This window comes from Asparagus officinalis, chromosome 5 (genome assembly GCF_001876935.1).
Source record: "Asparagus officinalis chromosome 5, Aspof.V1, whole genome shotgun sequence".
In the NCBI taxonomy this organism is placed as follows: domain Eukaryota; kingdom Viridiplantae; phylum Streptophyta; class Magnoliopsida; order Asparagales; family Asparagaceae; genus Asparagus; species Asparagus officinalis.
Genome location: NC_033798.1, coordinates 24663546 through 24674915, shown reverse-complemented (window position 1 = coordinate 24674915; position 11370 = coordinate 24663546). Strand labels below are relative to the sequence as shown.

General features: G+C 38.1%; 1 protein-coding gene across 4 annotated transcripts in view; it reads left to right on the top strand.

Moving 5' to 3' along the window:
* LOC109842811 (BTB/POZ domain-containing protein At5g47800-like) overlaps nucleotides 1-7866 on the top strand; it is a 9649-nt gene extending 1783 nt beyond the window's left edge. The window contains exons 1-6 of one of the 4 annotated variants that reach the window (XM_020411708.1): nucleotides 126-633; nucleotides 1846-1991; nucleotides 2479-2548; nucleotides 4255-4578; nucleotides 6013-6807; nucleotides 7265-7866. In XM_020411708.1, the coding sequence (XP_020267297.1) occupies nucleotides 1933-1991; nucleotides 2479-2548; nucleotides 4255-4578; nucleotides 6013-6807; nucleotides 7265-7630 (1614 nt within the window). In that variant the 5' untranslated portion in view covers nucleotides 126-633; nucleotides 1846-1932 and the 3' untranslated portion in view covers nucleotides 7631-7866. Of the gene's footprint in view, nucleotides 1-125; nucleotides 634-1845; nucleotides 1992-2478; nucleotides 2549-4254; nucleotides 4579-5997; nucleotides 6808-7264 lie in introns of those variants that run through there. The other 3 variants (XM_020411709.1, XM_020411707.1, XM_020411706.1) reach the window with 3 other exon arrangements.

Sequence of the window (11370 nt, the reverse complement as noted above, 5' to 3'; positions counted from 1 at the left end):
ATATGATACTGAGTTATGTGTGTGTGTGTGTGGTGTGTGGTGGTGTAGTGATGGTGTTCCATACTTGAAGATTTTTTTGATAAATGTACGTTGCCAATACATGCATTTATCAGTTGAGAGACGAAGAGAAGGGATCCTCTTTCCGATTCCTAAAATTATCTTAACTTTTTTTAAACATTTTTTCATAATCGGAATTTTAAAGATATCTAGATGTGAAAAGCTCATAAGACTACCACTCGGTGTTCTAGAAGCTATGCACTGAGCCACACACACACCATGGGAATATCAATTTGTGCCACTTGACTTTCCTAACTGATCAATAGATGGAAAGATAAAAGATTTCCTCCTTCAAATACTCCCCCTTTGGCTCTATGGCTTTGAATTGAGCCGCCTTCTTGCTTCCTTTCTTGCTTATTAGCATATCTTTCACTCTATCTAAGAGATCTTTCCTCCACCACTAAATATATGCTCCCTTTGGTGCATAAATTGAGGTACATTGTACCTCTCAATTTTGAGCACTTGATCAAAAATCAAAGGCCATTAGTCCTTTCGGCTCACGTATATACTGGGTGCCAATGAGAAGGAAAAGGTGATGATGGGATCTAGCTTGTTGGAATATTTGAAGTGCTTGAGGTATGTACCGAGTACAAGTCCGCTAATGGCAGCTAGGCTAGCTCGATCTCACGGCAAATCTTTTGTTGGAGATTATTTTCTTTTCCTTTTTATGTTAATTCTTTAATTTTGCTTGCTAAAATCCTCTACCATGAGCTTATATGATGATGGGTCTCTTCCTCTTTTCTATGCTGGTGTTTTCAAGGGGGGGTTGGTATATGATGGGCTTTATCATGGCACATGTCCTTTCTAAACATGAACAAGGGCCCATGAAGTTTTTATCGTCAACGTCCTTTTTGCCTAGTGACCTTATGTTATGGACAAACAATGGCACGATGGAAACCCGAATCTTGTGTTTTGGTTCCCTTCTAGGCGCGAGTTGTGGGTGAGTTGTTCCCGTCACCCATATCTAAGGTTGGGTGGTGAGTCTAATGAGCCCTCATGTAGTCTCACCAAATGCTACCTGTTCTTATGATTAATTAAGATTTGTTGAATGCTAGAAAAGAGGAAGAATAAAGATTAAATAATGATTAGTTTATACGCAAAATTTCTGATTCCTAGAATAGTGGTCTTCAATAAATGGGAAAACTTTTTAAAAGATTTGGTATATATATATATATATATATAAGTTAATCTCTAAAGCTCTCATGTTTTGTACTGATCTAAGGATTTCAAATTTCTCTGTTGGGGCAGTAATCGAAGGGTAATTACTTCTCTCTCTAATGTAAATGCTTTCACTGCCAACGTGTATTTATGTCTACCTACAATCATCACGGATTTGCATTCTCTCAATAATGGCTAGGTAGATAAGAGACTAGTTTCTCAATCATAATCATCTTATTGGTACAAAAAGCTATGGTTTGTCTGGAATTTAAAGTAAGAACGGGGAGGAATTAATGACTTTAATACTATTAAGAATTAGAGGTTCGTGACAACGTAAATAATATATATGTTATTACGATTAAAGAAGTGATATTTCCATCCAATTTCAATTAGGTATGGAACATTAAGAAGACGCATCCTTACAATCTAAAAGTTAAGGTGATCGGCTATAATCTAGTTACAACGAATTTCATGGCAACTTACGTCTCTAAGAAACTTTATCAAGTGTTTTGTCATTAGGCAACCCAAATTAAGGGATGCTGTCAGAAATAGATAACCCATATGATACATTGCTAGCATGTAGCTTTTTGATGATGCAACATTATTTCTGTTCTTTTTTCTTTTCTTCAGGTTTTCGCTGCTTTAAGGAGATGTTAGCGTTTGGTAGCTGAGAGATCGATCTCATGTCACTCGTAGAGAGTAGAAATATTTGTAAAGATGAAGTATATGAAACTAGGAACAAAGCCAGATACCTTCTACACGGAAGAAGCAACAAGGTTGTTGATTCTATGACCTATTATTAGCATCTGTTATGTTTTTGTTGTTTAAAGAGTGTCTTAGCTATTATTGTCAGGCTGAATTAGGAGAAACCAGCAAATATTTGGTTAGCAAAACTTTTTTTGTTCACCTAACTATAAATTTTATTTGCGGATAGACCCCCGGTGGTATCATGAATTGACTTTACTATCTCTATAGTTCTATTGTTGTAAATAGACTCCCAGAAAAAGTTCTGAAGTCACAGATAGAACCCCTGAGTGAAACTTTATTTTTGCAGATGGGCCCCTGAAAAAGAACAAAAAAAAAACTTCACTCAAGGGCCCTATCTTCGACAATAGAACTACAAGGGTAGTAAGTTGAATCTGGCGATAGTAAGGGGGTCTGAAAATAGTCTGCAATTCATGTAATGTTTTGGGATTTAACCTTATATATACTTCTCAGAATTGAATTTGTGATGCTGTTATAGAATGTTTTGATAATTTGCAGGTCAGTTTTATCTGATGTACCAAGTGACCTTATCATTCAGATCAATAATACCAAATATTTATTGCATAAGGTAAGTCTCCGTCTTCCACACACATGCATAATAGTTTCTGTAATATAAAGTTTAATTTAAATCATCTTAGACTCAAAAATTTTCTTTTCTCTTGCCTGAAAAAGACAAAGGCTTATACAGCAGAGATGAATCAGGAGATAACTTTTTCTGCTAACCATTTATATCATTTGGAAGGAAGAGGAACATCCAACAGCTCAAATGTAAATCCATGAAATTTTCTTGATCATGTTTTGTTTAAAACTTTAGTCTAACTAGTCAGATGCAAAACCTAAGTGATTCTTTTCGTATAGCTTCTTCAGTTATTTTGTTTAAACTTTAATCAGTCCTATCAATTTTAGGAAAAGAAAAACTTTGAATTATTTTAATTGGGCTAAATGGCACTTAAATACCGTAAATTTTCCTTATTTTGGCGCTATATTAATTACCAGGAGTTGTTTTCTGTGGTAAGTAAATATCATAAGTTATTTAAAATTGACATGTTAGTACCCTTGATCATGCGAATGTGAAGATTTTCACTTAAATGTTCCTATATGACACTAACTTGTCAATTTTACAACTTTCTAACCATTAATATTTGTTAAATTTATCATTAAACATATCACAAATATATGTTAAATTTGATTAAGTTAAGTTAAAAAAGAATTTAGTAGACTCAACAGCACACTTAACAAAAATTAATGGTTAAAAAGCCCTAAACATAGCATTTAAGTTTTATAGAGAAACATTTGAGTAAAAAAATTCATGTTTGCATGATCGAAGGTACTAACGTGCCAATTTAAACTACTTGTGGTGTTTACTTACCATAAAAAATAACTCATGTTATATGGGTGTCAAAGCGGAAAAACTCCGTGGTATTTAAGTGTCATTTAGCCTTATTTTCTTTTTATCTATTTGCTAGCCACAGGACTGAAACTTATAACTGCTTATGATGGAGAAAGTAACAATTTACCATAAAAAATAACTCATGTTATATGGGTGTCAAAGTGGAAAACTCTGTGATATTTAAGTGCCATTTAGCCTTATTTTCCTTTTTACCTATTTGCTAGCTACAGGACTGAAATTTATAACTGCTTATGATAGAGAAAGAAACAATTTACAGTAAAAACTTAATAAGAAAACCCCTGTTTGCTCCCAAGTTCTACATTATTTGATATTAGTAAGTCTGTGAATGCTATCATCAGACCACGTCCCACAAGTAGAAAGCATTCTGCAGCCTCCCAGTTTGGCGGTTCTGAAATTTTAACTGCCAGAAAAAAGAATTAGATGACTGTCGGAATTTAGGGTTAATTGCATATAGAGCCTCATGTGGTATTGTTGTTTTGAATTTTATACCCCCCACAGCTTCATTGTTGCATATAGAAACTTTTTTGACTCTTTTACCGTCATATAGACCTACAAATTTCACCAAAGGTGGGACTCGTTAGTATTTGACCAATATCTGCCAAAATGTCACACCGGGTCAATATCAAAATTAAAGAGCCAAAAGAGTTTAGGCCAGGAGGTCTATCTGCACCAGGGTAGTAAGTTCAAAACTGTCGTACTGCGGGGGTCTATGTGCAAATAACCCCCGAATATGATACTTTCAAAATGAATGACATCCGAAGTGTTAGCGATAGAATTCATGCTTAGTTTTAATAATAAATGTATTCAAACCGTATCAAAAGTTTCCCTCCAAATTTCAATTCAAACTAACTCATGCTTAACAGCTCTTCCTCCTCCCCTCGCAGTTCCCCCTCCTCCTAAAATGCGGGCTCCTCCAGCGCCTCTGCTCGGACTCCTCCTCCTCCTCCCCAGCCTCCGGCGCCTCCCCGTCCTCCCCGCTCATCCTCCCCGATTTCCCCGGCGGCGAGGCCGCCTTCGAACTCTGTGCGAAATTCTGCTACAACATCTCCATCACCCTCTCCGCCCACAACTTCCTCCCCGCCCTCTCCGCCGCCTCCTACCTCCTCATGACTGACTCCATCTCCCGCCCAAACTTCCTCCCTAAACTCCACACCTTCTTCCTCTCCTTCATCCTCCCCAATTGGAAGGACTCGGTCGTCACGTTAAATTTGATTAAGTTAAGTTAAAAAAGAATTTAGTAGACTCAACAGCACACTTAACAAAAATTAATGGTTAAAAAGCCCTAAACATAGCATTTAAGTTTTATAGAGAAACATTTGAGTAAAAAAATTCATGTTTGCATGATCGAAGGTACTAACGTGCCAATTTAAACTACTTGTGGTGTTTACTTACCATAAAAAATAACTCATGTTATATGGGTGTCAAAGCGGAAAAACTCCGTGGTATTTAAGTGTCATTTAGCCTTATTTTCTTTTTATCTATTTGCTAGCCACAGGACTGAAACTTATAACTGCTTATGATGGAGAAAGTAACAATTTACCATAAAAAATAACTCATGTTATATGGGTGTCAAAGTGGAAAACTCTGTGATATTTAAGTGCCATTTAGCCTTATTTTCCTTTTTACCTATTTGCTAGCTACAGGACTGAAATTTATAACTGCTTATGATAGAGAAAGAAACAATTTACAGTAAAAACTTAATAAGAAAACCCCTGTTTGCTCCCAAGTTCTACATTATTTGATATTAGTAAGTCTGTGAATGCTATCATCAGACCACGTCCCACAAGTAGAAAGCATTCTGCAGCCTCCCAGTTTGGCGGTTCTGAAATTTTAACTGCCAGAAAAAAGAATTAGATGACTGTCGGAATTTAGGGTTAATTGCATATAGAGCCTCATGTGGTATTGTTGTTTTGAATTTTATACCCCCCACAGCTTCATTGTTGCATATAGAAACTTTTTTGACTCTTTTACCGTCATATAGACCTACAAATTTCACCAAAGGTGGGACTCGTTAGTATTTGACCAATATCTGCCAAAATGTCACACCGGGTCAATATCAAAATTAAAGAGCCAAAAGAGTTTAGGCCAGGAGGTCTATCTGCACCAGGGTAGTAAGTTCAAAACTGTCGTACTGCGGGGGTCTATGTGCAAATAACCCCCGAATATGATACTTTCAAAATGAATGACATCCGAAGTGTTAGCGATAGAATTCATGCTTAGTTTTAATAATAAATGTATTCAAACCGTATCAAAAGTTTCCCTCCAAATTTCAATTCAAACTAACTCATGCTTAACAGCTCTTCCTCCTCCCCTCGCAGTTCCCCCTCCTCCTAAAATGCGGGCTCCTCCAGCGCCTCTGCTCGGACTCCCCCTCCTCCTCCCCAGCCTCCGGCGCCTCCCCGTCCTCCCCGCTCATCCTCCCCGATTTCCCCGGCGGCGAGGCCGCCTTCGAACTCTGTGCGAAATTCTGCTACAACATCTCCATCACCCTCTCCGCCCACAACTTCCTCCCCGCCCTCTCCGCCGCCTCCTACCTCCTCATGACTGACTCCATCTCCCGCCCAAACTTCCTCCCTAAACTCCACACCTTCTTCCTCTCCTTCATCCTCCCCAATTGGAAGGACTCGGTCGTCACCCTAGCTTCATCATCCTCAACCTCCCCTCCCTTCTCCGATCCCACCATCATCCGCCCCTTGATCGACTCGATCGTCTCGAAGATCCTGACCCCGGCGTCACAAGTCACGTGGTCGTTCACCTACTCCAGACGAATATCCAATTCGTCAACGCCCAAAGATTGGTGGACCGAGGACATCGCCGAGTTAGACCTCAACCACTTCAGGACGATCGTCTCGTGCTTAAAATCGAGCGGTGGTTTACCCCCGGCGCTCATCGGGGAGGCATTGCATGTCTATTCGGTCAAGAACCTTCCGGATCCTAATGGAATGGTGGAGTTGCGGGGGAAGGAACGAAGGGTTCTTGAGGCAGTAGCGAGCATGATCCCTATCGAGGATGGGGCCGTCTCCGGAGGGTTCTTGATGAGACTACTCAAGATTGGGATCTTGGTCGGAGCGTCGACAAGCGTGAGGGCGGAGCTTGTACGGCGAGCGGGGAGGCAATTGGACGAGGTTTCGGTTGGGGACTTGGTGTTTTATGTGAGGGAGGGGGTTGTTGATATCGGGGTGGTCGAGGCGGTAGTGGAGAGTTTCCTGGAGGGGTTTAGGAGGAGGAGGGCGGTGGAGAAAGATGAGAGGGAGAGGATGAGGAGAGTTGCCAAGGTGTTTGATGAGTATTTAGGGTTTGTTGCCGGAGACCGGGAGATGACCGTCGAGAAATTCGTGGAGCTGTCAACATTACTGCCGGAGGTGGCAAGGGAGGAGCATGACGGGCTTTACAGGGCAATTGATACCTTCTTGGAGGTAAAACCTGATCGATTTCAAAGGGTAAATTTCACGAAAACCCCCTCTAACTTTGTTTCTCTCCACTAAATCCTCTGCCACAAAGCTGGCAAAACTCCAGAGTGTCTCAAATGACCCTCCAAGAGCGTTAACTTTACCCACAAAATCCCCCAGCAAGTGCCCTTTGCAATTAGAGGACCTCATTATCTGTGCAACTCTATTCTTTCCTTGTTTCCTATGGGACTCGTCTTCTCTTTGCTTTTTGGGGAATTTTGTCGGAATTAAAGTTGAACATTTTACGGGGTTATCTGAGGGCTCTTTGGAATTTTGGTGTTCAATGGGGGGAAAAACAAAAGTTCAGAGAGGTTTGATGGCGAAGGCCCCTAAGTTTCGGGGGATTTGTGAAATTTACCCATTTCCAAAACTTCTTCAAACTTGAATCATATGTACCTAAAGCATCTGAATTTGGTCTCTTCAGGAGCACCAAGACCTGTCCAAGGCAGATAAGAAGAGGCTGTGCCAGATGATAGACTGTCGGAAACTATCGCCAGAAGCGCGGTCGCAGGCGATAGCGAACGATAGGCTCCCGCTGCGAACTTTGGTGCAGCTGCTCTTCGTCGAACAAGAGAGAATGGCTGGGACCAGAGAATTCCGAGGAAGCCCTACAGCTCATCAAACTGTCGAAGGTGAAGACCATAGACGTCGGCGAGCAGAAGAAATGACCGAGAGAGGGAGGCCGAGCACAGGAAAGAAAGGAGAAGGCTCTGGAAGCAAGCCAGAGCACAAGGGAAGAGGTGAAGTTGATGTGGAGAAGAAGAAGAAGGTGGAAAAAAGACTTGGGTAACAATATTCTCTAAGTTTCTTCTCTTTTTAAAATACATAATTCTTTCATACATGAAACTATGAAAATGTGTTCAAGTTTTTTTTGCCCCTTTATGGTTTTATTTTTTTGTTATGGAGACTAGAGATAAGGAGGTGGAGGTTTTTTATTTTTATTTTATTTTATTTTATTGTGAATTGTTGTAAAGTGATGGTATGGTATATGACAGAGAGGGATATAGTTCGCAATTAGATTTCAGAGAAAATTCATCTGCATGTACGTGTCTTTGAAGGCAGTCCTTGAATTTGTAACAACTATCACAAACTGTAAATTCACCTCTCAATACGCAAGAGGCATGTGAAAGATGAAACAATATCAGTGTGTTCAACAAAAATATGAGCAAAGATGAAAGGTTTCTTAGTAATGCAATACTCTGCGGAGATGATGATCATAATTGCTTGATCATGAGAAAAACTTTAAAAAAACCCACAGAATCTGGGATTACTTGGAGTTAGTTAATGAGCCAAATTGACTTGCATGCCGCGACATCTGGATAAAAAAGATAAAAAAATATCAGTTTAAGCATTTGATTTAAAGACACAATATAAACTTAACCACTCTAACATAAAAATATCTAATGAATTAAAGCCAAAATAACAAGTTACACTGACGCTAAAGTGCTAACATACAAAGTGGGATAAAGTTAATTCCTTCGGTACTGTTTGGCAAAGGGTTAAGTAAGGGGTTAAGGGGACTTAATCCCTTTTTAACCCGTCAAACACAAAAAATCTATACAAAGGTTAAAGCAAATTAACTCTCCATAATTTACCATACATAAAAAATATAAAATGGTTAAGCTAACCCCTCTAGAGGGATTAAAATAAGTTAACTCCTCAAAATGAGTGGTTTACTAATACTCCTATTTAGAAGGATTAAAAGTTAACCCTTTTAATTATAAAGAAAATAGTCAAAATCATTGTTATTCCCAAACACTTAAACTGATTATAAGGGCTAAAATAAAACTTATTTAACGGGATAATAATTTAGTCCTTCAGAATATCGAATAAGCTGAGTACATTAATCATTGTATTTAACCCTTCTTCCTTAACTCTTTGCCAAACGGGATCAATCATGTTGGATCTCAAGTGATTTAGGGTAGTGGGTTGATCTAAAAATAAATGGTGGTAAAATTTTCAGTTTATAACTAAAAAATCTTTTTCAGAAAGTGAACAGGTTTAAAATTCAGAAAGTGAAAGTGTTTAAAATTAAGGGGTTTTTGCGAATATGCTGGTCAAATCTTTCACATTTACGAGTTACCTCCCAGTCTTGGTATTTACAAAATTTCCCTTGAATTATATCATATTGATTTTTTTCTACAACGGGAGACTGTTGCAAACTTATTGAAAATTATTGGGAATTTTGACATTGCCTTGTTTAAAAAACAAAATTCAAGTTGGAGCAGTAGAAAGACTCACTATGCTAGTTTTGAGGGGCAATTTCGCAAACACCAATATCTAAGGAGTATGTGTACAAATATTGAAGATATGAGGGGGTATGTAGTAAAACCTCTAAAATTAAATAGTGCTAAATCTTGGGTTTATAAACAAAAGAGACATCTACAGCTTGTGATGTCGCGTCTTACATGAAAGGGACAACGATACAATGGTCAAACATTTGTTTATAGCGTACACCTACCATCAATTACTTTTTATAAAAATAAGAACCAAAACCTACGTTAAACTTATTATTATATTTTAATATATTAAATTTTTTTTAAAAATAATTACAATAAATCTGGAAATTCCTAAAACCGTGACAATAACCGACTGTGAAATCCCGATACAGTGCACAATCCGGCTACAGTGCACAATTTTGTTCTCCCATTTTTTTGAAATTCAAATACAACAAAAATACATCTCACTACAAGCTCCCACTATAATTATTCCCTCCAAACTCATGTTCCTCCCTCTATGTAATCCCTCTATAATACAATTATTACATTCATAATTCACTCAAACAAAAATAGCTCACTACATCATCTCACTACCTCAGGTAATTGTACTATCTTATTACATTCATGTTTCTCCCTCTATATAATCCCACTATAATACAATTGATTACATATCCAACTATTTTGTCATGTTGATCTTTGCATATTGCATTTTACCTGATTGCAAAGCCTGTATATAATCATATTATAATACAATTGATTACATATCCTCAACTAAAATTGTAAAACATGGTCAGAGCAACAACTGACACACAATAATTTACTGTAGCAGTGGCTCAAACATCATCAGGGTGCCAACTGACACAACCCAAAAATAACTAGAAAAAAAAAACAAGTCTTCAACAATTTTGCAAAAGAAAACATCTCCAAGGTCAAAAAACCAAATCTTCAATAATTTAAAAATAATTTACCTTCAGATTGACGACACCTACTCCCTCCTTATCCGCCACCAAGAACCTTATGGACTCTTCCCAGATCAATCTAACGCCAATGTCCTCCATCAGTGCCAAGGCATCACTTTACCGACGGCATATCTTTGTGTAGTAGACGACGCGGTTAAGAAATTACATATCTATACCTCCTCAGGACATTGACGTGATTCTCTTTGTTTTGCAAGACAATGACACATATATAAAGGCTTTCCAATCAGGCAACATGCAACATGCAAAGGACAACATGATGAAATCCTTGGATATGTCAATCTCCTGAGCCTGAATTGTTATATTCCTACACTCTATCACATCTTAAAAATGATATAATTAATGTTGCATAACTGATGAAATCATAATTTAGCTGCAGATTAAAAGACGCACAGATGGTGCTTGCTAACTACACAACCATCAGTAATTTAACTACTAAAGACAATGATGCAATCATTAAAGTAAGGGTGACTAGAATTTGGGATAATGTTAATATCAAGAATGGGGACATATTCGGCTTGCATTAACACTATTGGATGGAAATGTAAGCAACAATATATTTAATTTAACATGTTCATTACTCTTCGTACGTCATTTTGCTCGATCAATAATACTGTTTGGCTCGAAAGTTGTTATTATTGCTGAATCCATTACACGTTTATCGATTATAATGAATTCAAAAGAGTTAGTCTTTTTATAAGACTTCTCGTTTACACAAATAAAATAAAAATTATATCTCTCTTCAAACACACAGAGGACGTTTATCACTCACTGCTTGCATGGGATATTTACCTGTGTCGTGGATGCGTTAGTACGCGGACCACCGCGGATCAGATCCGGTTGACAAAATGAAAATTCAATGCTCTTGCTTCACAAAAGAAACAATCACAGAAGTGATAATCTCAACCAAGTGAGATTACGACTCTTCTCGAGATCAAAACTAAATTTGATCCGGAGGAAAGGGGAATGGGCCTCAGATCTCTCGAACTCTCCCTCTTTATACTGAAGAACTTTACCAAGATATGCTAGCCTCTCTAAAATTCGTGATTCACTCTTCAAGGGATAACACCTCGCCTAAATTTTAGATTCCCTACGTATAGGATCCTAGGCTTGTATTTATATGCTTTAGATGCAGCGTTATCGGATATTAATTAATGATTTGACCTTATCGTTAGTTAATAACCACTTAACCACGTTTAGGGATAGCTTCAAAATAGTTGGGGAGACTCTGGAACGAAAGAATCCCGAGTAAACTATCAAAAAAATATGTTTTCGGTATTTCTGGGTGCGAGCTACCCTACGGTGGCTCAGAACTATGCAAGCCACCATGGGGT